The 24855-nt window shown below is 31.6% G+C and overlaps 2 protein-coding genes across 10 annotated transcripts; one reads left to right on the plus strand and one right to left on the minus strand.

Annotated features, from left to right (window-relative positions):
• The first annotated feature begins 7222 nt into the window (after positions 1–7222).
• LOC7480949 (mRNA export factor GLE1) lies at positions 7223–17511 on the plus strand. Of its 7 annotated transcripts, none has more exons than XM_052455477.1 (19): positions 7223–7388; positions 7920–8000; positions 8734–8912; positions 9015–9182; positions 9297–9455; positions 9630–9750; positions 9964–10115; positions 10988–11159; positions 11627–11849; positions 12422–12531; positions 12832–12902; positions 13075–13156; positions 13637–13711; positions 14106–14189; positions 15195–15326; positions 15487–15609; positions 15697–15972; positions 16188–16259; positions 17282–17511. In XM_052455477.1, coding segments are annotated over exons 3-17 (1926 nt in total). In that variant the 5' UTR covers positions 7223–7388; positions 7920–8000; positions 8734–8910; the 3' UTR covers positions 15949–15972; positions 16188–16259; positions 17282–17511. The 7 variants fall into 7 exon arrangements, with proteins under 7 accessions (XP_052311437.1, XP_052311436.1, XP_024463078.2 ...); XM_052455476.1 differs by having other exon boundaries at positions 17352–17511; XM_024607310.2 differs by having other exon boundaries at positions 9967–10115; positions 17352–17511.
• Positions 17512–19293: 1782 nt separating this feature from the next.
• On the minus strand, positions 19294–24472 carry LOC7473198 (E3 ubiquitin-protein ligase RGLG5). Of its 3 annotated transcripts, none has more exons than XM_006379893.3 (12): positions 24306–24472; positions 23674–23992; positions 22317–22401; positions 22085–22225; positions 21852–21965; positions 21659–21756; positions 20993–21072; positions 20766–20871; positions 20543–20670; positions 20183–20441; positions 19932–19988; positions 19294–19806 (listed from the first exon to the last, which is right to left on the minus strand). In XM_006379893.3, exons 2-12 carry the CDS (start codon positions 23944–23946, stop codon positions 19726–19728), a joined length of 1422 nt encoding a protein of 473 aa, XP_006379955.1. In that variant the 5' UTR covers positions 23947–23992; positions 24306–24472; the 3' UTR covers positions 19294–19725. The 3 variants fall into 3 exon arrangements, with proteins under 3 accessions (XP_006379955.1, XP_052311439.1, XP_024463080.1); XM_052455479.1 differs by having other exon boundaries at positions 24275–24465; XM_024607312.2 differs by having other exon boundaries at positions 24068–24465.
• Positions 24473–24855: the final 383 nt, after the last annotated feature.

Raw genomic sequence — 24855 nt, forward strand, 5'->3', positions numbered from 1 at the left:
AATTTAGAAAAATTTATAATTATGTTATTTTTATAGAAAAACAGTATTTGTTTTAGAATATGTATAATAATTAGTATCAGTGAAATATTGGAGAGGCAAAATAATCTTGTGTGTCAAATTTAAAATAGAAACAAGAGCAAAACAACAAAACAAAGAGACTTTCCTATGCCGCAACCATTCTCTTCTTTACCAAGTTAGCTTTTAATGAAGATTTTCAAGGAATTATTTCTTTATCCATTAATTGTATTTTATTTATTTACCACCCAAGATTTTTAATTTCTTAACCCATACTGTTTCGAACTACCATGATTTTTGTTTGTTTACGTGGTTTCACGTGTTTTTTTAAAAAAATTAATTTTAAATTATTTTTTAAATATTTTTATATTATATTAACGTACTAATATTTGAAAGTTTATTTATTTATGCAGAGATATAATAAAGAACACGTAGTGAAATAATTGTTTGATGTCATTTCTATAAGCATGACAAAATTCTAAATTAAACTCCATTTATAAAATTAGGATTTCAAATAATTTCTTTTGTCACTTTATTTCAGATAACAGGGATGACTCTCCTATGATAAATACTAAAATTATTAAAATCACGTTATAATAACTAGTAAATTGAAATTACTAGTAAAAAATAAAAATAGTTTGGTTATTTTTTTAGAATATATTTAGTATTGTGATAGCAGTTATTTTTTATTTTTTTTATTTGAAAATATATTTAAATAATATTTTTTTTTGTTAAAAAATTATTTTTAACATAGCATGTTAAAACGATTAACAAATTATAAAAATTAATTTTAAATAATTTTTTTAAAAAAAACACATGAACAGCTACGTTCACAGAAAAATAAGCTCGTAAATGTAGCGTCTAGATGAAAATGATAAGACATAAATCCAACTTCATATGATCTTCGGTAAAAAATAGAAATTGGCCAAACTAATAGCTTCCTTACGAGTAGAACACAGCGAGGACATGTTAAAGGTCTTCTTTTATTTTAAGAGAGCAAGCTACACATTTTAAAGCAGCTTCAAAGTATCCTATCCAACATGGAAGGAAAATTGTTTCATCTTGTCCCACACCATTTAAAACCATATTTGTTAAACTTGCCCTTGCAAATAAGCTTCACTTGACTAGTTTTTTAATTAAATTCGATAAGTTATTAATCTAATTAAATTTGATCGATCTAATCTAGTTTTTGATGTCTCAATTGACTTGATCAAACTCAATTTAACCCCGATCGACCCAACATTAATAAAATAAAATGATAGTATTTTAATAAAAAAAAAGTTAATCTAATCTAATAATAATAATTAAAAAAAAAGTTATTACACTTTTTTATCTAATAACACATGCTAAAATTAACTCAATACAACACTAGTTATTCAGTGTGTGTTTAGTTTGGAGATATGATGATTTTTTTTAAAATGTACAATCCTTTTAAAGCACAAATCACATCTCCAGAAGGAAAAAATACATGCTTTTTGTGTGGGCCCCATAAAAAAAAGCCAAAGCCACCTCAAAACCAAACATTCAGGGTCTGAGGATGTACCTCAACTGATCAGGCCCTAAATTTACTCCTTGGAGATCATCGATTTGAGTTTTACAAACTTCACGGCTACTGAAGACTTACATGATTATTAATTTTAGAATTCATAAGATTAATTAAGATACTAATAAGTTTGTCTGAACATTTATATTAATAATAAAAAAAAAAAGTGGTAAGTTGCTTGAAGCAAGACATAAGTTACAACCATGTTTCAAACAAACAGTAGCATTATTGGTCTTTGTTGTTGGGAACACGCTAAGCAATCTAAATGTGGCGATACCCGTGAGAGCGAGAAAACGCCACGTACGAAGAAAATCGACAACCCCCCTTTCACTTCAGGAGCAAGACATGATTGCGGTGGTCTCTTTGTCAACCTTGAAAGACTTGCAAGGCAGTGCATTGATTTATGATTCGCTTTCTTCTTCTTCTTTTTGGATGGTGGTTCACTTTTTCTTTTCTTTTTTTTTCCTTGTCAATTTTAACATGCACCTTGCTTGCCTTTTCTATTTTCAACTGGATGTACGTATGGCTGTGCGGTGTAATTTTTATTTTTAAAAAATTTTAAATTTTTTTATTTTAAATTATTTTTTTATGTTTTTAAATTATTGTGATGTTTTGATGTTAAAAATATTTTTTTAAAAAAATATTTTTAATATATTTTTAAATAAAAAATATTTTAAAAAAACAACTGTTACTCTATCCTTATTAGATTAGTGTTTATTATTGCGGGTAAAATTATTGTAGAAATCTCCACGTAATCATATTTCGAAAAACATAAAAAAAAAAATGATGGGATCTCAAAATTATTAAATATAAAGCTGGGTTGAATTAGTTCTATTGAGTTATTTAATAAAAAAATGATGTACCTCACCTAATAGTTTAAGCTATTGAGTTGAATTAGTTCTTTAATATGGTATTAGAGCCTTGATGACCAAACGGTCACAAGTTCGAATCTCATTATCCTTATTTATTTAATAAAAATTAAGCACAAGGTAATGTAAGCATATACAAGTTTCAAGTTTAAATAACTTTCACTTGAGGGGATGTGTTAAAGAATAATATAAATCATGTTTTGAAATCTCATCTAACAGTTTAAAATATTGGGTTGAATTAGTTCTTTGACAATTTCCTCTCTAGTTTCCATAAAATAAACAAAAAAATATATAATACATGTAGTGGATATATATTATTAGTTAACCAAAAAATTTAATTCCTAAAATAAGGTTTTGATACTTTCAAACATCGTTATGAATTTACAAATTTACGGAGGTAAAGTTTTAATGTTCGAAATATTAATTTGTCATTTTAAAAAGGCGCCATAAAAAATTTCCAATTAAATTTTAATTTTGATTCTGAGATCATTTGATGTCTACAGTAAACATTAGAAAACGAAAACGTGCGTGTTATTGGCCTGTTAGGATTTGATAATTGGTTTATTAACAGGTGAATATGTGTTTTATTCAAAGCAAATACTGTTTTTCACTTATAAATATATTGAAATAATATTTTTTAAATTTTTAAAAATTATTTTTGATATTAATACATCAAAATAATTTAAAAATCTCAAAAAAAATATTAATTTAGAGTAAAAAAATAAAAATATTTAAATTATTTTAAAAATATTTTTAAAATATAAAAACAAAAACCACCAGCAATAATGGGCTGAAACGATCGAAATCTTAAGAACGTTTTTAGTGGACTTGAAAATCTTCATGGGCTATCGATCGCATAGGATACATGCTGCTTGCTTTCATAGTTATTTGTTTTCTTGTATGAAATGGACTATGAGCTCATTTATTTTAGCAGCATAGTTTTTTTTAAAACAAAAAATATATATTTTTATTTTAAATTGATTTTTTTATTAATTTAATAAACTGATATCAAAAATAATTTTTTTAAAAAATAAAAAATATATTACTTTAATGTATTTTTTCAAATAAAAAATATTTTAAAAAATAATTATTATCATAATATTAATTAATTACATAAAAATTAATGTACTTTTTTAATTATTTTCTCATTTAGGACTAACCCGATTGGTTATTTTTCTTCACTGGTGTAATCATTTTTTAATGGTTATTTTTATAAATGGAATTAAGTGTTAGCCTAGGAGTAGGGTTACAAAGTGCCAGGAGAGAAGATTTTTTTTTTTTTTATCATGTGAATATTTGTTAAGTAATGTGATGTATAATATTTTATAATAACAAATATATTAAAATACTTATTTTTATTTTTATATTGAAACATTAAAATTATCAAAATATATTTATAAATATATTAATTTGATATATTTTCAGATAAAAAACAATTTAAAAACAGGAGACACCCCGATATAAAACCGAGCAATTATTTCTTTTAAAAATTTCACTCATTTTTCATTCATCTAGATATTTTTAAAACTTCACCCTCTAACACTCTGTCATAGCATTGACAATGTATATATTAATATTCGAGAACCCTGGCTAAACACGAGTGCGTGTTTTGTATCGTTGTATAATAAACTTTTCCAATTGTTTTTCTTATGAAAAATATTAAATATATTTTTAAGTTTATTTTTAAGTTTTTGTGTTGATTTTAAAAATAAAAAATTTTAAAAATATATTTTTAATTAAAAAATACTTTTTAAAAATACCCTACTGCGCATTGCCAAAAGAATGTAATAATGATTTATGGCTATGTTTGTTTCCCGGAATTCACTTTCCGGGAAACTACTTTCTAAACTTTCCTGTGTTTGTTTACCATTAGGAAAGTTGGTCAACGGAAAACACTTTCCGGTCAACGGAAAACACTTTCCAGTCAAAGAAAAATTTGGTTTGGTTTCCAGGAAAATATTTTCCCTTTTGACTGTGTTTGTTTTTCGAAAAGTGGTTTCCGGGAAACCACTTTCCAAACTTTCCTGTGTTTGTTTGCCATTAGAAAAGTTGGTCAACGGAAAACACTTTCAAGTCAAAGGAAAATTTGGCTTGGTTTTCAGGAAAGTGTTTTCCTGGAAAATTTGTGCGGAAAACACTTTCCGGAAGTTGTGAAAAATTTAGAAATGTTATTATTTGCTAATTATATCAAATTTGATCCTCAAACTTTTGATTGCTATATATAATTTATTTTGAATATTTAATTTTCAATTCCATCTCTTAAAATTTAATTTTTATATTAATTTTGGTCCTTATTTTTATAATTGCTATTTGCTTTTTTCTTATCATTTTTTTATTGAAATTTTTTATCTATCAAATTTGGTCCCTGTTTTTTTTATTACTTATTTTATTTGAAATAATTTATGAAATGTTAATTATTATTATTTTAATTTATTCACCTTTCATTTTTTTTAATTTTTTAGATTTGATCTCTATTATTTTGATTATTATTTATTTTATTTGAGATAATTTATGAAATTATATTTTTTTTCAATTTCATTCTCATTCAATTTTTTAATTTGTAAGATTTGTTTCTCATTATTTTAATAAACTTGAGAAAAATAAAATATTAATAAGTTATTTTCCAGCTCATTTTTCATGACATAACCAAACACTGGAAACTGTTTTCCAACTTATTTTCCATTACACTACCAAATATCGGAAAATACTTTCCCGGAATTCACTTTCCAAAAAAAAACTACTTTCCAGCAAACAAACGGGGATTGTTAAGAATATTTTGTAAGAGCAAGAAAAATTATAAATTATATATATATTTTAAATAATCACTAAAATCACCTAGCAAAGAAGAAAAAAACCTTCTCTATCCAAAGACCCCACTAAAATATTTGTGTATTCGTATAAAAAAAATCTTACCAAAAAAACTCAAAATCCAACTCTCACTTAACACCATCAATCGATAAAAATTATTTTAATGGTTTTTTTTCAGGAGAAAAGATTTTTTACAAGGGGTTTTTGGTAACTATCCTTGTGCAAAATTAATTAACATGTATCTGTGATTTTAAATTTGAGTGGAAAAATGGAACGGAATAATTTTAAATTAAAAAAAAAATTAATGGAAAGAGCACAAATCTTCACTTCTTCCCCGGTGAGGTTAACATTTTATCTCCATTTTTGGAGTTAAATATCAACCTCTATGGATCCCCCCTCAAACTTATACCAAACACTGGTAAATGAGGTGGAAATTACGAAGATAATTTTGCACCCCGACACCGTTTTACAGAATATAACCTAATGGTTGGTGCACGTCCATTAAATTTGTAAAGTAACATAAATTATAATTATATCAGAATATATAATTATTGCAATAAGAATAATTATATAAGAGGTTTTCTTTGAGTGTGAAAGTAAGTACGTATACAGGAGGTTTTGTGATTGAGTATAAAAATCATAATTATATTATTGTACTAATTTTCTCTAGAAAAAACCTATGGATCAATAGTAAGTTGGATTTTTTGAAACCATGTTAAATCTTATGTGCCCTGGCACTTTTGTTTTTATCCATCTCTGTTATTTTTCTTTCTATTAAATTGATTTGTTCTTCGTGATGATGTTTGTTAAATCTATTCCCATTTTTTCAACAAATAATGATTGAGAAGTGAGGGCTCAATTGAGACTTTTCTCGAAAATCAATCCTAACGTGTTAATTGAGAAATAAAGTGAGGTCAAATCAACAATTCCATTATTTTGTGGACTGGAATGGAAAGATAGAAACCAAAGGAAAGGATGATATTGAGACATCCCATAAGTACAGGGGCAAATAAAATTGATAATTGAACATCACACAAACAAAATTGCATCACAGCATGTGCCATAAACAATGTTTTTAAATCCGGCTCGGTAGTCGACTTGGCTCAAGACCCGGGTCATAGGTTTTGACCGGGTTATTCGGGTCAACTTTATTTTTTTTATATAAATAAAAACAACGTCGTTTTGGTAAAAAATAAAAAAAATAGTTAATGAATTGCAATTGAGTTTTTGACCGAGTCTTGTCGAGTTAACCAGGTCAACTTGTTAGGTTAGCCGGATTTTAAATTTTTTTTATTTTTTTATAAATCTGATTTGATTTTAGCCCATTAATTAAATTCTAGGTTAAATTTCCAAGTAGAATTGGATTTTAAAACTATATTATAAAACGAGTAAAAAATAAAAATAAATAAGAGGACCATGTAAAGATAGCAATGTGTGCTCGCTGGTAAAATTTTTTTTTATTAAATTATATATTGGATTTTGAATATTAGTATGAGTATTCACTGTATATTATTATTTAATAAAAAAATAAAATAATTAATATATACTTCAAGTGTGTGTGTGTATATATTAAATAATGAATATATTTTTTATATATATACACAAGTGTATTTATATATGTTATATTGTATTAAAAAATCTAAATATTCTATAAATATATTTATATAATATAAATATATATTTCAAGTTATATTTTATTTGGAATTTCATAATATTTATATAAAATATTATTTTATAGATAAAATAATTATTTAAAAAATACCCATCAATTTAGATTGGATCAATTAATATCCATTGAATTTTTTTATTAAAGAACAGTTTAGAATTGCATTTTAATTTTTTTTTATTTTTAAAAATTATTTTGATGTATTAATATGAAAAATAATTTTTAAAAATTAAAAAAATATTTTAATATATTTTTAAATAAAAATATTTAAAAAACAAACCGCCACATACCACGTACCATATAGTAAATTGCCATCCCGGGTCCCAGGCACTTTCGAATCACGGTCTCGTCCTCTTCCACACTCTCTGACTGCCTCGCTTTCTCTTTTCCTGTGCGCCTGTGAAGGAATCGACTCTGAGATTACTGCTAGAGGAAGGTCTTTCAGATTTCCTCTCAGTGAAGCTGGGACGTTTTCTTCTCCTTGCAAGTGAGTGTCTCTCTCCTTCTTTTGAATACCGATATTCAGTACTAGTTTTTGCCGGAACTTGAAATTACTGGAATATCTTAACTGAACCGAAGCAATTCGGTGGACACATTCTGTTTATTTGTTTACTAGTAAAAATAAATAAATTACAAAGCCCTAATTTCAAAATCCTGTTTAATTTTAGGACAGTGAAGCTAATGTCGATTATTATTATTTTTTAAAAAAAATTAGCAACAAAAGGAGATACCTAAACACTTATTTAAGTTGCCAATCCATCGTTTTATGGCTTCGTATGGCCCAGAATCAGAAATTTGATGAAATTTAGCTTCGTACTTAATCATACTTATTTTGAGCTTTAATATATACAGATTTCCAAATCTAGGGTTTTCTCATGTATGATTACTTTTCTTCAATCGGCAGGCATATTTCAATCAACAAAACGATGCGTAAATGTAATTAAACAAACTTGAATATATGCATATACATATGCACATATATCTACCAATAAATTTTCACTTTATTTCTAAATTGCAGGTGGGTTCTGTTACAGAGGCTGACAAGGCTTGCGTACATCATTTTTTTAATCATCTCAAAGAGCATTACCCAACCTGCAAGGTTAACTCCTGTTTTCTGCTCACTGTATCTTACATACTTGAATAGCTTGCGCTCCCTACCTTTTCACAATTAATGCATCAAAACTAAGGTTTATGTCGATACAACCTTACAAGAGATGTCTTGATTTTGATATAATTATTACTTTTGGTCAAAATCATTTCTCAAAGAAGAAAATGCATACCTATTTCCCTAAAAGCTTATCCTTGTCTATAGTTGTTTGGTTAAGGTTAGCGGGAAGGTTGGCATGGCCTCCAACCTTGCCTTGACAGTCTTCTAAATTATTTTTTCAAGCTTCAGATAGTTTAAATTAAAAGGAAAATTTAAAGTGGAAATAATCGCTTTCCTTTCCTAAATATCATTTCTTTTTTTAATGATTCAAAATTCCATTTAGTTTTCCCAAAAAAATAATGAGGGTTCAACCTGTGGTGACCAGGAACCCTTTTCTTAACTACACTTAGATTTTTGCAATTGAAATGTTTGATTACTAATTGATTCAGGAAGAAAAAACTGAATCAACCAAACTGAACCGAACCATTTTGGTTCATAAAATTTGGTTTTGATTTGGTTCAATTTCAGTTTATGAAAAAATAAATAAAAGATGCCAAAAACCACACCAAAAAGCCGAATTCTTACCCCTAGGCTAGTTATGCATGTGATTGATTTAACTTTGCAGTTAGATTGAATTTCTTAATTCTATCTATGTACTTATGTTAAATTTGTCCTTTTTGTCCAGAGTGAACTGCTTGAATATTCGATGTGTACATCAATCAGAGTATAGCTATTATCCCCCCCCCCCCCCTGGAGTGGCTACAGTCTTGCATCCTAGGGCACCATTATCCCCAATTGAGGACTATCCAATTCAATCTCACAACCTGAAAATTTTGAAGCAGCTTGTGCAGGATTAAAAGAAATGTAAGTACCGGCTTCTTTTTCTTAGTTAACAATATCTTGATTCTGTGCTTCAAAGTTTTGAATTTCTTTGTCTCTCTTTGTGCTTGATTGATAATTTTTCAGGGGAGCTTTTAAATTGGCACTACGCTGTCCACAGAAAGTGCATGACATTGTAGTTGACCCCGAACCCAATTGGAGTTTCGAGTCTCTTTCATCAGAGCTCCATTCACTTGAAAAGAAGCTCCATGACTCGTGTTCAGTTCCTGTGCCTTTCACCAAAGTTCAATCTCGGTACTCTGCTTTTTCTATTTGTTATGGTTTCTCTTAGTTGCGTCTGTATATCATATTGTGTATTCATTTACTATTTGAATTCTCGCTTGAATCCAATGTTTTGATTCTTTTTAGAGAGTTTTGGAACAGGAAGGGTGTGAAGAGAAGTCCCATGGCCTTTGTCATGAGCTTGTCCAATGAAGAGACTGAGCTTTCAGAAAGCGAGAGGGAGGAGGATCATGATCTAAGTATGGTGACTGCAAAACGGTTCAATTGCGATGATCTTTATATGAGGTGTGATATTAAACTACACGGGTCTTTAAATGTTGATTACATGAATTATATCTGGATGATTATTTGTTTAGTATTTAATTTAAGTAATTGTTTCTTTGCTTTCTACTTACTGTAAATCTGCTATTTTGGATTTCTGGGTTCAATTTTTTTTGCTGTGTTTTGCTTGTCTTTCAGTGACAGTGACAGTTCTGATTATGAGTTAGCTTTCGATGCTCAGTCCTACTTGATGGATGAAGTAGGGTTAGTTGAAAGTGCTCTTTTTGAGCGAAGTCACGAGCATCATCTTCAAGTGCAGGTGTGTGGATTTAAATTGCAGTCATTTCTTGTGTGTTGCTATGTGCCTTATGTTTTCTTCATTACATACATACATAACAGCCATGTTGAGTTGTCAGAGAAGTAGGGAGGCCCAAGATTTTTTATTTAGTTATTTTGTTATCATTATTTTTTTGCGTTGAGGTTTATTGAGACTTGTTTTTGGGTGTTTAACATTGGTAAAGCGCTTGATTAGCAGGAGGATATCAGGAACCAACTTTCAGCAATAGAGACAGAATTAATGACTGAGCAGGAAAAATCTGCATCTGCATTTGCTCGAATTGAGAAGTATAGGGAAGCAAGGAAGGAACTGGAAAGAAAACTTGATACTCACTATCAACGCAAAATGTAAGACTGCATCTTCTTGTTCTTTTATTTCTTTATACTCCTATGTAAGTTGATAGTTAGAAAATCCTGTTTCAATGATTAGATTTCTGGCCCATTATTCTGTTCTATTGTATTGTATTTTGAATTGCATAAGAAATAATGGAGTCATGATACTGTTCTTAATTGGCCTACGCCTTACAGTCATTTCTGTCGATTTCTTGTTAACACCGTGTGATCGACCTACAATGAAAAAACTGGCTGCTGACAGCTTAATGCATTATTAGTGACCATAGTGGATGCAATCTCCCTGCGTTCCAAAATTCATATTGTTCCTTCTCAATGTATAATTCTGATAGAAGGAATTTGAAATTTTCAATGGAGACAGAAACCAAGAAAGAAAGGAGTTGATATGCTAGAAGGAACCAATGAATTAGGGATCTAAGTGTCATGAAATTCTAGAGGTTTTAAATGTTTGGTTGTTTGCTATTGTGTTATTTAAGTACATTCCTACTAGACAATGGCAGGAAATACAAGTGGTGGTTGATTAAAGTAGAAACTCCTGTTGAGATTATGTTTAAGTTATAATCTTAATTTAGTAAAAACTAGTGTACAAAAGTATAAGTCATGTGTCAAAGGGGATTCTAATTTTGAGGACTGGGCATGATGACATGTTCAAAGTAAGTGCATGCTAATCTTGTGTATGCAATTACTCCTCTGTTGTCATGTGTGTATCTAAATTGAATCGATTGCACACCAGTGGCTTGGCTTAGCACAATGTGAATGCACAATATATAAGGTCTAAAGTGAATTGCACACCAGTTTGCCTGGGGGCTGGGGACAATTCATCTAGAGAAACCTGAAATGATTTATGACATTTCTTTATGATGTTATAGTGCAGAGGCACTTGACAATCATTTAACTGCCATTCAGCGAGATCATGAACTAAAATCACAAATAGAAGAAAGGAGAATAAGAAGTGATGCAGCTCATGAAGAGGCCAAGAGAAAGGAAAGGGCTTTTCACGAGGAAAGATCACGGCAAGAAAGAGCTAGAGCAGAAGCAGAGGTTTGTTGATTTGTCCTGGGTTTTTAATATTTTTCTGTGTAATTCTGGGCATAGTATTTGTGATCTTATAATTTACATGCTATTTCTGGATATATGTACAATGTTTGCTGCATTCCTTTCTTGGCTTATGAGCTCGTTGCCTCTCCCTTCATGCCTGAAGTTTAGGGCTCTTGAATTGCATTTTCTGTGAGTCCTGCTTCATTGAGAGACCTGGTATTTCTTTAATTCCACCATGTCTGTATAAGTATCCTTGCCTGCAAATTATTTTTCCAAGCTGTTTGCATGTGTTGTGTTGTTTTCTAAGAAATACATCTATTGCATGTTTGGGAATTCTGTAATGATATTGGTTAACCATTCCTGATCAAACTTTTTAACTCCAACCTGGATTAAATTTATTGTGGTATATCTATCATAACTTTCTTGGTAGATATTATTTGTCAGCGTATTGATTACAGTTCTGAATGCAGGCCAAACTTAGATTTGAGGAAGCAAAAATGGCTGCTGTAGAAGCAGAGAGGAGAGCAGCAAAGGAAGCGGCTGAAAAGGAAGCTACTGAAGCCTCAAAAAGGATAGATGCTGTAGCCTCGCAACAGGAGGCTGCCAAACCCCAACTAAGTGCTGACTCTTCAAATATGAACCTTCAACCCCAGGGGTCTGGATCTAATAGAACTAAGAAATCACAAACAACAGGTATTCTGTTTTTATTCCTATGCAAGCACTCAAATTTCTAGTGCTTTGAATTATGAAAGGTTTCAGAGCCCAAAAAGCAATTTGGGTCTCAAATTGACATGCTTGTGGTCCATTTTGATTTTATGTTGAACTTTTCTTTAAACATTTTATCCTCCCTCCCTCCCTCCTTCCCTGTTCCTACCTCTCCAATTCTTCTCTATTTTTCTCTCACATATTTCTTTTGTGTGAAATTTTTAAGTGGAAAACGTAAAGGCCAGTGTCAGAATATTATTTTGGTAGTGATAAAAGGAAAATATATTGCTGGTAGCCTAAAACCTTATGATCTCCATCCCTTCTCTGCTTCCCACTATTTTTCTATATAAGAATGCCCATCATTTTGCAGTTGGCTATCCTTTTCAACTTCCTCAGGGCTCAATCCTGGCTCTTCGTCTCTTTGTTTGTTTATTTTCTCTCTTAAAAACTTTATATGTTACCATGATGCCAAGTTCCAGAAAGGAAGCTACACTATTTACATTTCACAATACCCATCATCGGTATTTTGTGCACTTTATTGAATTAGACAATTTTTGCAGGTGATGTTGTGAGGGCTGCACAAACTGCTCTGACTTTAGAGCAGGGAAGATTGCTAAAGCTTAAAGAGCTTGAAGAAGCAAACCGGACATTGATAATGACTTCCAATATGGTATTTGCTAGAATATGTTATGTTAAGTCTTCAAATCTCATGTTCTGTTAACTTCATTAAAAAAATGCTTGTCATTGTGATTTACAATTTCTGGCACTGATCTTATAATTACTTAATTTTTAAAATTTGTTATTGTAGTTCCTTCATATTGGGTACATACATCTTTTCCTTTGGTCATTCTTGGATTTTTATTTATGTTCCAGTTTTTCAATGTGGTCCTTATCTGATTTTAAGGGATCTCATAACTTTTAAATCTTGTATTTGATACTCTGACTTGTTTTCTGGTGTCATTTTCATTAGGATTTTAGCAACCACGAGAGGCATATTTCTAGGCTGATCAGACAAATAAGGGGGATAAAAGAGAACGTTAGGTAAGGTGGATACCCTTTTGTGTTTTGAGTATTCTGTTCATTGTTCTAGTTACTTGAGAGAAACAAATGATTACTTTAAGAGACCTTATATATCCAATTTGCCATTTATTCATGAGTGTGGACTTATATTGCATCCTAAAATATTTTAAATGTTCTATTAATTTTGTTACAGAGTTAAGGCAAGTGAGCTTGTTAAGATTTTAAAGAATCCTTCCTGTCCTCAGTCAATCAGTGTTGCGGCATTTGCAAAGAAGGTAATCTGGATTGTTAGTCTTGTTTGTTGTTTTTATAAGGTAATTGGGAGAATCTAGTGGTGAGAAAGTTCAGGAAGCAGGTCCTAAAACATCATTATATATCCATTGTGATGGAATGCATTCCACATTTTTTATGTAATTATAGAGTAAGACAAAAACAAAAACGTGCAAATATTTTATTTCTGCACTTTGATTAGCATGTGTGTAATTAAGAAAGCTAAAGATAAAGTGTGCATACATCTGATTATAGTTTGCATTCTCCTTGTGAATTACAAGCTTCGAAAACATAAGCTTTTCTCTATTTATATTGCTAAGAAGCTCTGTGGCGCAAAATTTATTTAGTCCATTTAGGTTCTTCGCCCTCTTATTGCAGCTATTGTCTGTATGCAGAGTTTTACTTTGTAATTTGTTCAATCACGGAATGTGGAAGTAAAGGACACACTAATATGTTTCCCTGATTTGGTGTCTATGACTCCATAGGTTGTTTCCCATTGTGAAAGTCCTGATAATGCTGTTTTTGCGTGTGGACACGTCATTGTTCTTGTTACTTCACAGGTAAAGCTTTTCAATTTAACTTGTTCTCTTCTCTTCTGTTTTTTCTTATTTTCTGTCTTGTTCAAACAGGGGTGGGTTTTGTGAGAGAAATTAAGTTATCATGCTCTGTAAGTTTGAAGATTGTGTGAAGATACTAATGGTGAAAAGGAAAATAAGACATGCAAACTGCGGCTGTTTACCTGGGTGACTTTGCAATGCACCATTTGATTCTAAAATGAGAAGATGTGGCCCTAGTGGTCTGTAGAGGATTTTTCACATAAGCATAGGCTAGGGGGTTGGGGTTATGCCTTCCAAGGAAGATTAGGGAATGTTTTAATCATATTTCAGCAGAAGGTATGCCCTTATGCTTGGATATCTTCTGTTCTCTCATGTATGTTAATTATTTGTGAATCAGGTCCCACAAGCAATGGATCTTCTTCTTGCTGAGTTCCATAGAGCTTGCATCTACACTGTCCCAAAGCACATAGTGTACTCAAAGGTGACTCATTTAATCCCTTGAGCTTTCCACAAATGTGTTAAAATAATACATTAAAATAAAATCAAAAGAATCTTGCTTAACCTGTATATGGTACATGCATTTGTGAATGATATAGAATACAGAAGGCAAGATCAGAGAGACTGGGAACTGGAGGAAAGAGTTCCTTAACTTAAAACTCTACTGGGCTGATACAGAGTCTATTTATCAACATTCTCAGTGCTCTTTACTTATTAACGTCAAAGAATTCTAATCTGCCATGCATCAGTAGATCAAAGGATGACCTTATGAAGTCATATTTTTATCTCTCAAACATCTCATCTTGATTAACAAATAGCAGCACATATGAAGGTGTTCCTGTTATATAAATGATTTACTCAGATAACCTATCAAATATCCCTGTTCTAGTTTCAATCTTGAAAAGTGTCCTGAAAGTGGCTAGCTATGCACACTTGAGATTTTCAATTGGGAAGAGCCTAAAGTTAAATCTGTGTCAAAGTAAATGTTTTCTGAAGTTTCTTCCAAGTCGCAACCCATCACTTGTGGCAATAATCATTTGTCACCATAGGGAAAAGCTCTACAATTTTCTTTTATCTATATTTGTGTTTCCTTCATTACCTTTGAACCTGTTTGACTAACTTCGGATTTTAGTTGGTAAAGTGTTGAAAGGGGACCTCCATTCCTATGTGTATTTCATGAGTGTTACTTGAATCTCACCTCAATTTCCGGCAGTATCCTTTAAAAATCCTTGTTCTACCTACTGTGGTCTTCAAATTCTCAGAAATACAGTTCCAGAAAAATCTTTTATCAGCAGTTTTAAATGATTATCTTTTCCACTCTTGCCATTCTGATAGAAATCGAACTTGGAAGTAAAAAGGCTAATAATCAGGTAGTGGTCTGTAAGTGGTAAAAGATGAGAGAACAGGATTTACTTGTGGCATTTCTTCCTTTGTTTTTGTTGCAACTCCCATTATTTATTGTTGTTTTTTTCTCTCTCTCCAATTTCAGTCGGCCTTTGAATCAAAAGAGGCTTACTATAAAGACATTGGACATCGAGAAGATGGTGGGAAGCTTGAGAGTGTGAAGGATTATTTGAAACGGTTAGAATCTTACATGAAACTGTATGGGGCTCTGGTTCAGGTTTGTCACTCTCTTTTCTTAATAATAAAAAAAGAGTTTTCCTTGTATTATTAGGATGACAGCCTGGCCATTCTCATTGAGGATTAATATCTTGGCTCTCATTTTAACCTCTTCATACATTATCAGTGGCAGCTGACCCAGGTCACTTGTAACTTTGCAGACAGAAGTGCAGGGTGTCCCAAACATTCATGGTCCAAAAGAAGGTTGGGCATGGCTTGCGAGGTTCTTAAATGTTCTCCCTGCCAATATGTATACTGCTGTTGCATTGAATGCCTTCCTGCAAGTAAGTTGGTAGAATTTTTTGATGTACTTGGTATAGTGGTATTTAGAAAAGGACCCATGGAGCTGAGAAAATTCTATGTTTCCACAGACAGCAGGATTTGTTCTCTTCAGAAAATACAAATCTCAGTTTACGAAGATGCTCCACATAATCTTAAATGACTTTCTAAATGCATTGAGAGAACGGGAGGATTCAGAACTAAATCCAATAATTCTAGAAATTCAGTCTTACATAGAGGACAATAAGTTCCTCCAGGAGCCTGAAGGAAGGAGCTTGCAGGGTCAATTGCTATCTAGTGTCATGGTACCCGAGTCAGAACCAAGTAGAGGTTACTACTATTGACTGACATGCTATTAAGTTAACAAGGTAGGATGGCATTTCTCGGCCAATTAACAATTAGTCTACTTTCTTATAGTTCGCTGTGTTCTTTCTACATAACACTTCAATTTAACATCTTCTTTCCTAATCCATATTATCTCTAATTCCATGTCTTACATTTTTTCTGTAATTATCTAGATACTTGTTTTCTCAGAGTATGGCTGTGTGGTATTAATACATCAATAATTTCAATCTATCAACAGGGACAAGAAAGTTTTAGTTATTACTGCTAAAGATTAATTCAATCAAGCATACTTCTATCAAATGACCTCCAGGTATTTGTCTCTTTCACGCATATCTGTCCTGTATACACATTTAAACAGTTTTAATTGTTGTTGAAATTTTTTATTATCATCAATGTCGCATAGAAATATGATTGTTGGTGGTTCTTTTCTATTTCACGGATGCAATTGTATGGTCTAAATACAGCTCAAGGCAACTATAATAGATGTCAGTAAGCCTTCACAATAAGTAATAATTAGCCACCATCCCAGGACCTAGTTACTTGAACTTTATGTTGGTGGCCCATTTATCATTTTAATAATTTTTTGTGGCATTTAATTGAGGTTAAATTATTTGGTTATCAAGAACAAATTATTAATGGATTCTACTTTTCAATTGTTTGTTTCTGTTGCAATGAATTTTGTTAGAAAACAATCAATCTATTGGATCTTCTGAGATTAATAGAGATTTGATGTTATTATCTATCATGGGGGTTGAAATCTTTTTCTTAAGAAAGCAAGCAACAAGAAAAAAATATTTGATCATAAAATAAAATCCTTATTTTCTCAAATGCTCTTTTTTGTATAAATAATATAGAATGCAGAGTTATCATAACAATCTTCTCTTTGCTTCATGAGTATGAGTGTAGTTTAGGTACTCAACTAATCGGAAGATAATCTATCGTTGAATGTATTGGAACCCCCGGACAGCCAATGCGAAAGCCCCCCATCTTGCATTGATGCTGATTTATCATCTTGAGAACATTTAACAGATGTATACCCTGAGTGATATCGCTACTCAATCAATTCACTATGCTGCTCGGCCTTCACCCCGGACAAACAAGTGTGATTTGGTAGATAAATCCATCTGAAACAAGGGATGTCCATCAAGTCTGTATTTCTTAGTGGTAGGGGAAACTTCTATGCTCCCAAGGGTAGAACACCTGCACTTAAGATCCCAGTCGTAACCCGCAATTTCATATGATTGATCTGTACCTTCTTGGAGTTAAAATGCAATTAGAAATTTGACCCGAATTGACACTTAGAGTGTGAATGCGTTTGGATGGAGAAATTAGGTACAATGTCCTTCATATTTTTAAATGAGAGCTGCTGTATCCCCTCACAACTCTGCCTTGGCGAATGCAGGTTGCCGGAAAAAAAGAGAGTGACAGTATTACACCTTTTGCCGATTGTTGTTTCTGATTCTTTTCCTAGATGTCAATGGCAAATATGTATTGCGTTGATGCGAATTGTGATATTTGATATTGAACACCATTTATAGAAATTTTTTGTGTAATGTTAATCAGATTATGCGGTCCTTGCGTCGACTACACGCTCATATCACAATGATTTTATTATTTTTTTTTTTTGCTAATTTCACTATCTCAATCACTTGTCATGGCTATTGTTTTTTTTTTTTTTAAAATTTTTCCATTGAAGTTAAGCTCTTTTTTCCTTGAAAATAAAAGTGGCCAATACCAGATTTTCTTTTCTGACATTTCTTTTATAATGCTTTTCTTGGGAAAAATTAATCAGCACGTCCTTAGATTAGAGAGGTAGTCGTCAAAAGGTGTCTAATTAAAATGATTAAACAAAATTTTTTTTAAAAAATCAAATAAGTTTTTTATTTATTTTATAAATCGTTCTGGGTATTTTTATACAACCCCCTTTTCCTTTTTATTTGTTTTTATTGTTATTTTTGGAATTAATCACGCTTTTTTTTTTTTAACTTTTCATTCTAATTTCGAAGTTGTTTTTGTCATTAATTAAAGCGGGCCAAGGCATTTTGGAAGCTTAATTAATATACAATCATCACTAATGGAAGGACCTATTGGAGACTTCAACAAAATACAAGTTTCAATTAATTTGATTTTTCTTATTATAAGGATATATTGATTAATTTTCCGGCTTGCATAATTACACCAGATAACGGGGCTCAAATGCATCTCCACAATACATAAAATCCAATCCAATATTACTGACTCAATACCTCAACTAGTTTTTTAACGAAAAAAAATATTAATATTTTTTTCAGTAAAAAGAAGTAGAATTATATAAGAATTGCTTTAATGTATCTCGATCTGATCTAAAAACAATTTGAATAACTAGTAAATATAATTTAACTCAAAATAAATATTTAAAATAATATTTATTTTAATAAACATTGAGGCATGGATCAATTCAAGTTAATTCGAGCCAACCTGCTAATCCAGTATCAAGTCATGAAATTATGATAATTTCATATAAAATAAATTAAAACAAATTATAAAAGTTAATTTCTAATAAATTTAATATTGAATGATGAAATTAAAAAAAATCAATTAAAAAAATAACTCAAGTCAAACCCGCGATCTAGATCATGAAATCGAGACAACTCAATAAAAAATAAATTAAAATAAATTATAAAATATAATTCTCAATCAACAATCAAACTTGTGTTGAAAACAAAATAAATTAAAAAAAAAAACAAAAAATAACTCAAGTCAAGTAGAGTTAACTGCCAAACACATGACGTGAGTCATGAGATAGAGATAATCTCATTGAAAATAAACCAAAACAAATCACCAAGCTTTATTTTTAATTAACTAAATTTTAAAGGATAAAATTGAGAAAAGAAAGTCAATTAGAAAAGAAATAAAAAAACTCGAGTCAACCAAATTAACCCAACAAACTCGTGATTCGAGTTATGAGTTCGGGATAATCTTATAAAAAATAAATTGAAAAAAATAATGAAGTCCTCTAATAAACCTAATATTAAAGCTCTAATAAATTTAATATTAAAAAATAAAATTAAAATTAAAAAAAAAATAAAGAAACTCGAGTCAACCAAATTAACCCAACAAACTCGTGATTCGAGTTATGAGTTCGAGATAATCTTATAAAAAATAAATTGAAAAAAATAATGAAGTCCTCTAATAAACCTAATATTAAAGCTCTAATAAATTTAATATTAAAAATAAAATTAAAAAAAAAAAAGAGAAAAAAAACATTATTCTAATAAATAATATTATATTAAAAAAAATACAGTAAAAACCCCTTCTCTTTTAGTTTTTTTTTTTGTTAATGTAATAAAAAAATACAAAAATCCTTGTCCAAAAACAGAAATAACACCACAAATATATACATATTAAAAAAAAATGGATTTTAGTTTTTGTTTATCAACAGCTAAGAAAAACCTACCTCATCCTAATCCAAGTGTAGTTCATTAACTCCTTTTTGCAAAACCAACTTATGAAACACACGTCTTGGGCAGAGTACTCCGCCATGATCTATACAAGATTGCATAAATCTAACTAGTTTCGCGTTTGTCCTCGCCGAAAAATACATCCACCAAGAAACAAATCAACTCTGCACAATCTTAAAACTGGTTCTTGAAGGTTATTTATAAACCATTTCTTTTCCCTGCTTTCCGAAGAAACACTGTTGAATGGCTATTCAGAATAATGAGCATTTGATTCAGCTCCCACCGAACCAAACATGCAGGGAGCAGATATGATCTCAGAGAACGCATTGAGATTTACTAATAGAGCCTGATTCTAGCCTGTATTGGGCCTCGACATATGGGGCACACTTGGAGGTCTTCTCCACAATCACAACAAGTCTGCAGAATAGGAAGAGGTGGCAATAAAGTACTTGTGGTTATGATTACATTGTCATGACAAAATATCATATATAGAATATGGTTCCTTCTTTAAATAAATAGACAGAAAAAGGATCATGGTTCACCTGATGCCCACAACCGAAGGCCATGTTCTTTGGATTAGTGAGACAAATGGGGCAAACCTGTCAAAGTTCATAAAAAAAGTGTTAATTGCAATGGGAGACTAAATGTGATGGTATGGATATGAACATTGAAAGCAAGAGTTATTTATTTACTTGTTAATGCCCAGATCAAGGACGAAAGGCTGATTTAGTAATGTAACAGAAGAAAAAATACTGATCAATAAAATGAACTGTATCTGGAACAATTTTTACACCTGATTATCATACACAGAGCTAGAAGATGAAGCCCTCTCTGCTGTTGTTTCATATCCACTAACTGGTGTATCATATAAAGATGAAGCCTTCTCTGCTGTTGTTTCATATCCGCTTACTGGTGTATCATATGCAGAGTAAGAAGGTACACGCTGCTGGAAGCTGCTTGAACGGGAAGCTTTTGATTTGCTTGAAGAAGTTTGACCGTAAAGTGGTGGGGGCAAAGGAACCCTCTCTGGTGCATTCCCTCTGTGGTGATTGCTTTATCCATGGAAGCATACAAATGAGATTTATAAAAATTTACATGACTTGGGAATTTAAGTGTATCAATGAAAAGCACTGCACTGAGACTTCGTTTTTACCCCAATAAGCCAAGCTCAATAGTTGCTTTGTATTGAGAAGGTATTTCCATCAATGCTGCAAGAGCAAATTCTGCCTCTTTTCTGGACTGACTCACATTTTTGGACATTATTTCTGTAAAATTCACAAACTAACAAGACACAGAAAAGAAATAGTTCTCGTTAGTATATATGTAGATGCAGAGCTGCAATGTCTGAACAACTACATGACAGAACTACTGGTTACCTGGAAATTGTCAAAGGCTCGAGCAGGGATGTTGTCATCAAACTCCCTCATCATCTCCCAAGGTCCATCACCAACTCCAACTAAAATGATCGATAGAGGGTATTCACTGATATTGTCAAGCATGCAAGCAATTGATCAGGAAAATCTAAAACTAGCTATTGAAAATGTAATATCATATATATCTACCTCCCCCCCTCCCACAGACCCACGTAGCTAAACTGCTTTACCTTGCCTTTACAATTGCATCGATTGTCCTTCTCTCTTGTGGACTGAGCTGGCCATGATGTGTGTCAACACTTCTAGTCACCTTTCATTGATTAAAAGTTTTCTTGTAAGCGGAAGTGGTACAGTGAAAGCATTGACAAGCCAAGTATATAGAAAAACTGTGGATTTTGTGCAGCAGGAATATCATAACTGTTTTGCCTAATTATCAAAAAATAAATAAATACATATCCTTCTGTTTTGCATTTTCCATGCACCAATCAAATGTCATGACCATCACAAGCAACTGCAGCTTCATGGAATGATTGGAAACAGGCAATTCACTTCTGCTTCTGACTGATTAAAATATTTCACCAAGAAGAGACCTGCTTAGAAGGCAGTCTTTCTGCAAAATAGGGCATATACGATCTGCAAATGTTTCTTTTCCTTGAGTTTTGAAAAGGTGAAAATTCTTCTGACCAGTTTTACTTCTTCAGGAATGGATCCACACCGTGTTTATATAATAAATATTAGTTGCAATTTTGATGCTTTAATGTCAACGTTTTCAAAGGATTGGTATTGCCTAGCACTCAAAACCTTTAAAATGAATTGCTAAAGGCGGAGCAACAAAAAATAACTGCCTTTCAACAATAATAAACTGTGAATTCAAAAGAAAAAAAAAATGTGAATACCTGTCCATCAGCAATTATCAGTAAAACATGGTATTGCCCACCACCTTGCTCAACAATAGTAATGGCCATTTCAATAACAGGTGCAAAAGATGTCGGTCCTACGATAACAAAACATAAATGAAGTGTGCCTTAGGACCACCTGATAGAATATTTTGAATAAGATGCCATTTTTAGACAATGTACAGAACCTGACCAGCGAGCCGAAGGTTGGGAACAATTTCTTTGTATCGTGTCAGCACTTCCTCAAATCCATTACAGAATCTCTCTTCAGGAAAGAAACTAAAGACATCTTGATCATGTGTAGATGCTGCAAAAAGTAACGTGAAAATCATCTTCCTCGTGCAAAAAATAATTCTACAGAGAATAATTCAAGAGAATTCTTCATAAACTAAAAAAAGAAGAAGAAGAAGCTTAACATGAAATTACCATCTCCAAATCCAAAACATGGAATTAAGTTATCCTCATCGAATGCAGACATAGTCCTGCCAATAATTGATATTGCTTGTTCATACGGATTTTGACCATTTCTAATATCATGTAAGCTTCGTCGATTGAATGATCTTGCACCTGATATGATTTTGAGAAAAGGTTAAGCATACCTTTTATGATTGAATCATAATTGTTACCACACGTTAAACAAACCAGGAAACAACTAGACCTGTCCACTCATTGCTTTTTGTGAAGTCAATTCCAACAATGAGATTAGAAGACTCTAAGCCAGCTTGAGCAAGAGCAGCAGTCACCTGTGGACAGTAACTTTGTTTAGTACTTAGAAGCATGTTGAATACTTAAAATTATCTTACAAATTTACATTTGACCATCTACAAATTTTACAGCAAATCATCAAATATAGATAGAAACAAGCAAGCAAATGATTTAGAAAGAGGTTTGAAGATGTAGGACCAACTTATAGTATCCATCCACTAATCCTTTCCCAGTCCCTGACCATAAAGATGGAAGTGTCAATGCCAGCTGCCCTCATAGGAATGTCCCCACGGAAATCCTCATTAGATAACAAGGGACTATTTTGAGGCTGGTTGGCATTGCGTTTCAACCTGCGTTTTAAAAATGCATTTAACATGAAATAACATCAAATTGATGATTTTTTTTAGTGCTTTCTGATTATTTTGATATGCTGATATCAAAATTAAAAAACAAAAAAAAAAACATTTTGATGTATTTTTAGGTAAAATAACACTTTAGAAAAGCACCCTACACTACAATACTAAACACACACTTTATCACCAATAGTTCAAACACAAGAATTCACCACATGTTTATGCTTACAGATAATGAAACTCCAGTAAAGCGTAAGCATTCGGTGATTTTGGCCGAGTCTTATATACACTTAAACTGTATCTTGTGTTATATTTCAAGCTGTCATGTCGAAGCCCACATGCTTGTTCACATCATTGTCAACAACATTCTTCAGACTTATCCTATATAGAAGCCATAACAAATGATCATAAACCTGGATCCATTCTATGGTAGCCATCGGCTCAACTTCTTTCTTCATCTGTCACCAATTTCAACAGAATTTCCCACTAGGCGTTGATCAAATTTATCTCATGGGTCCTCAAAATATCTTAAAAACAGGCCTTGGCAGCTGAAGTTGTGTCAGAAGGTTTTTTTTGTCTGTAAGCATTCAACGTTCGTCTAGCTTTTCACTTTGTCACTACCACCCTTAAAAGTCTTATCCCATAGACGCCAAAAAATAAATAAATAAAATTAGGAGTAATTAAATAAATTGATGGTCCAACCAACCTGATCCAAAGTCTGGATCAAATTTCCCACTAGGCGTTGATCAAATTTATCTCACGGGTCCTCAAAATATCTTAAAAACAGGCCTTAGCAGCTGAAGTTGTGTCAGAAGGTTTTTTTTGTCTGTAACATTCAACGTTCGTCTAGTTTTTCACTCTGTCACTACCACCCTTAAAAGTCTTATCCCATAGACGCCAAAAAAAAATAAACAAATAAAATTAGGAGTAATTAAATAAATTGATGGTCCAACCAACCTGATCCAAAGTCTGGTAATTATCAGCTATTCTCGAGTATTTCCTGTCCAGCCTCTTGTGTGGTTGTTGGGGGGGCATTTGTGATTCATAAGGATAAGATGGATTAGGAGCAGGTGCATGGTGATGTTGTTGTGTCCAATAGGGATCATGTTGAGGAGATGGATATGATGATGCTGGAGGATATCCATATTGATTCCATGAAGATGAAGAATTGGCTGAACCATAAGAAGAATAATCTCTCCCTCTTGACCCTTTTGAGCTTTTACCTCCCATCAGCAAGCTAATTGATTCCAAACAGAAAAAAATCCCTCCTTTCCAGCTGCAAATAAAATAATGTCAACTCAAGAAAACAATATCACAGTATATATAGTATTTCTTAACATGTTGATCATACCTTAAAACTTGAAACTAAACTCTAACACAGAAACTACAGATTGGGAATGCAAAAATAAAAATAAAAATTGCAGAATGTTTTTTTAATTATGGGGTATCTGAGTTGGAGATGGTGAAGAAGAAGTGAGTTAAAATGAAGTTTCCGAGTTGAAAAACAAAAGGAGGAGAAGTAGTGCGAAACAGAGACAAAGGAAATTTAAAAGGAGACCAATTCAAAGACAGAACAGGGCACCACCGACCTGATCAGCTCAGACTACACAAATGTTTTGCTTGCAAAGAGAAAGCTTGTTCACTCATCTCATCTGTAAGTTTCCATGATTAAGCACCCAAAGAAAGAGAGAAGAAGCAAAGCACCGATGCCAAGTGGGTTTTGAATTTTGATTAATGAAAACGCAATTGATTGAAATAAATAAATATATATATAGAGCAGGCAGAGTACACGCAATCTTTTAGCTGGTGGGGAGAACCTTCGTTAGTTTGTGTTTGGTATTGTGTTAAGTGTTTTTTTTTTAGTATTTTTATTTTAAAATAAATTTTTAATTTTTGATATTAATATATTAAAAAACATTTGAAAAATATTAATTTAATATTTTTTAAAAATAAAATTTACCTTTAAAAAACACTAAAAATATAATTATCACACTTAAACACTTATTTTTTTGAACCAAGAACATCAAACACTCGGGTTTTAGTTAATATGTTAAAATAAAAAAAATAAAAAATAAAAATATATTTAGTTAAAAGAACACACATATATATATATATATATAATAATTTTTTTAATATAAT

This window comes from Populus trichocarpa, chromosome 8, assembly GCF_000002775.5.
Source record: "Populus trichocarpa isolate Nisqually-1 chromosome 8, P.trichocarpa_v4.1, whole genome shotgun sequence".
In the NCBI taxonomy this organism is placed as follows: domain Eukaryota; kingdom Viridiplantae; phylum Streptophyta; class Magnoliopsida; order Malpighiales; family Salicaceae; genus Populus; species Populus trichocarpa.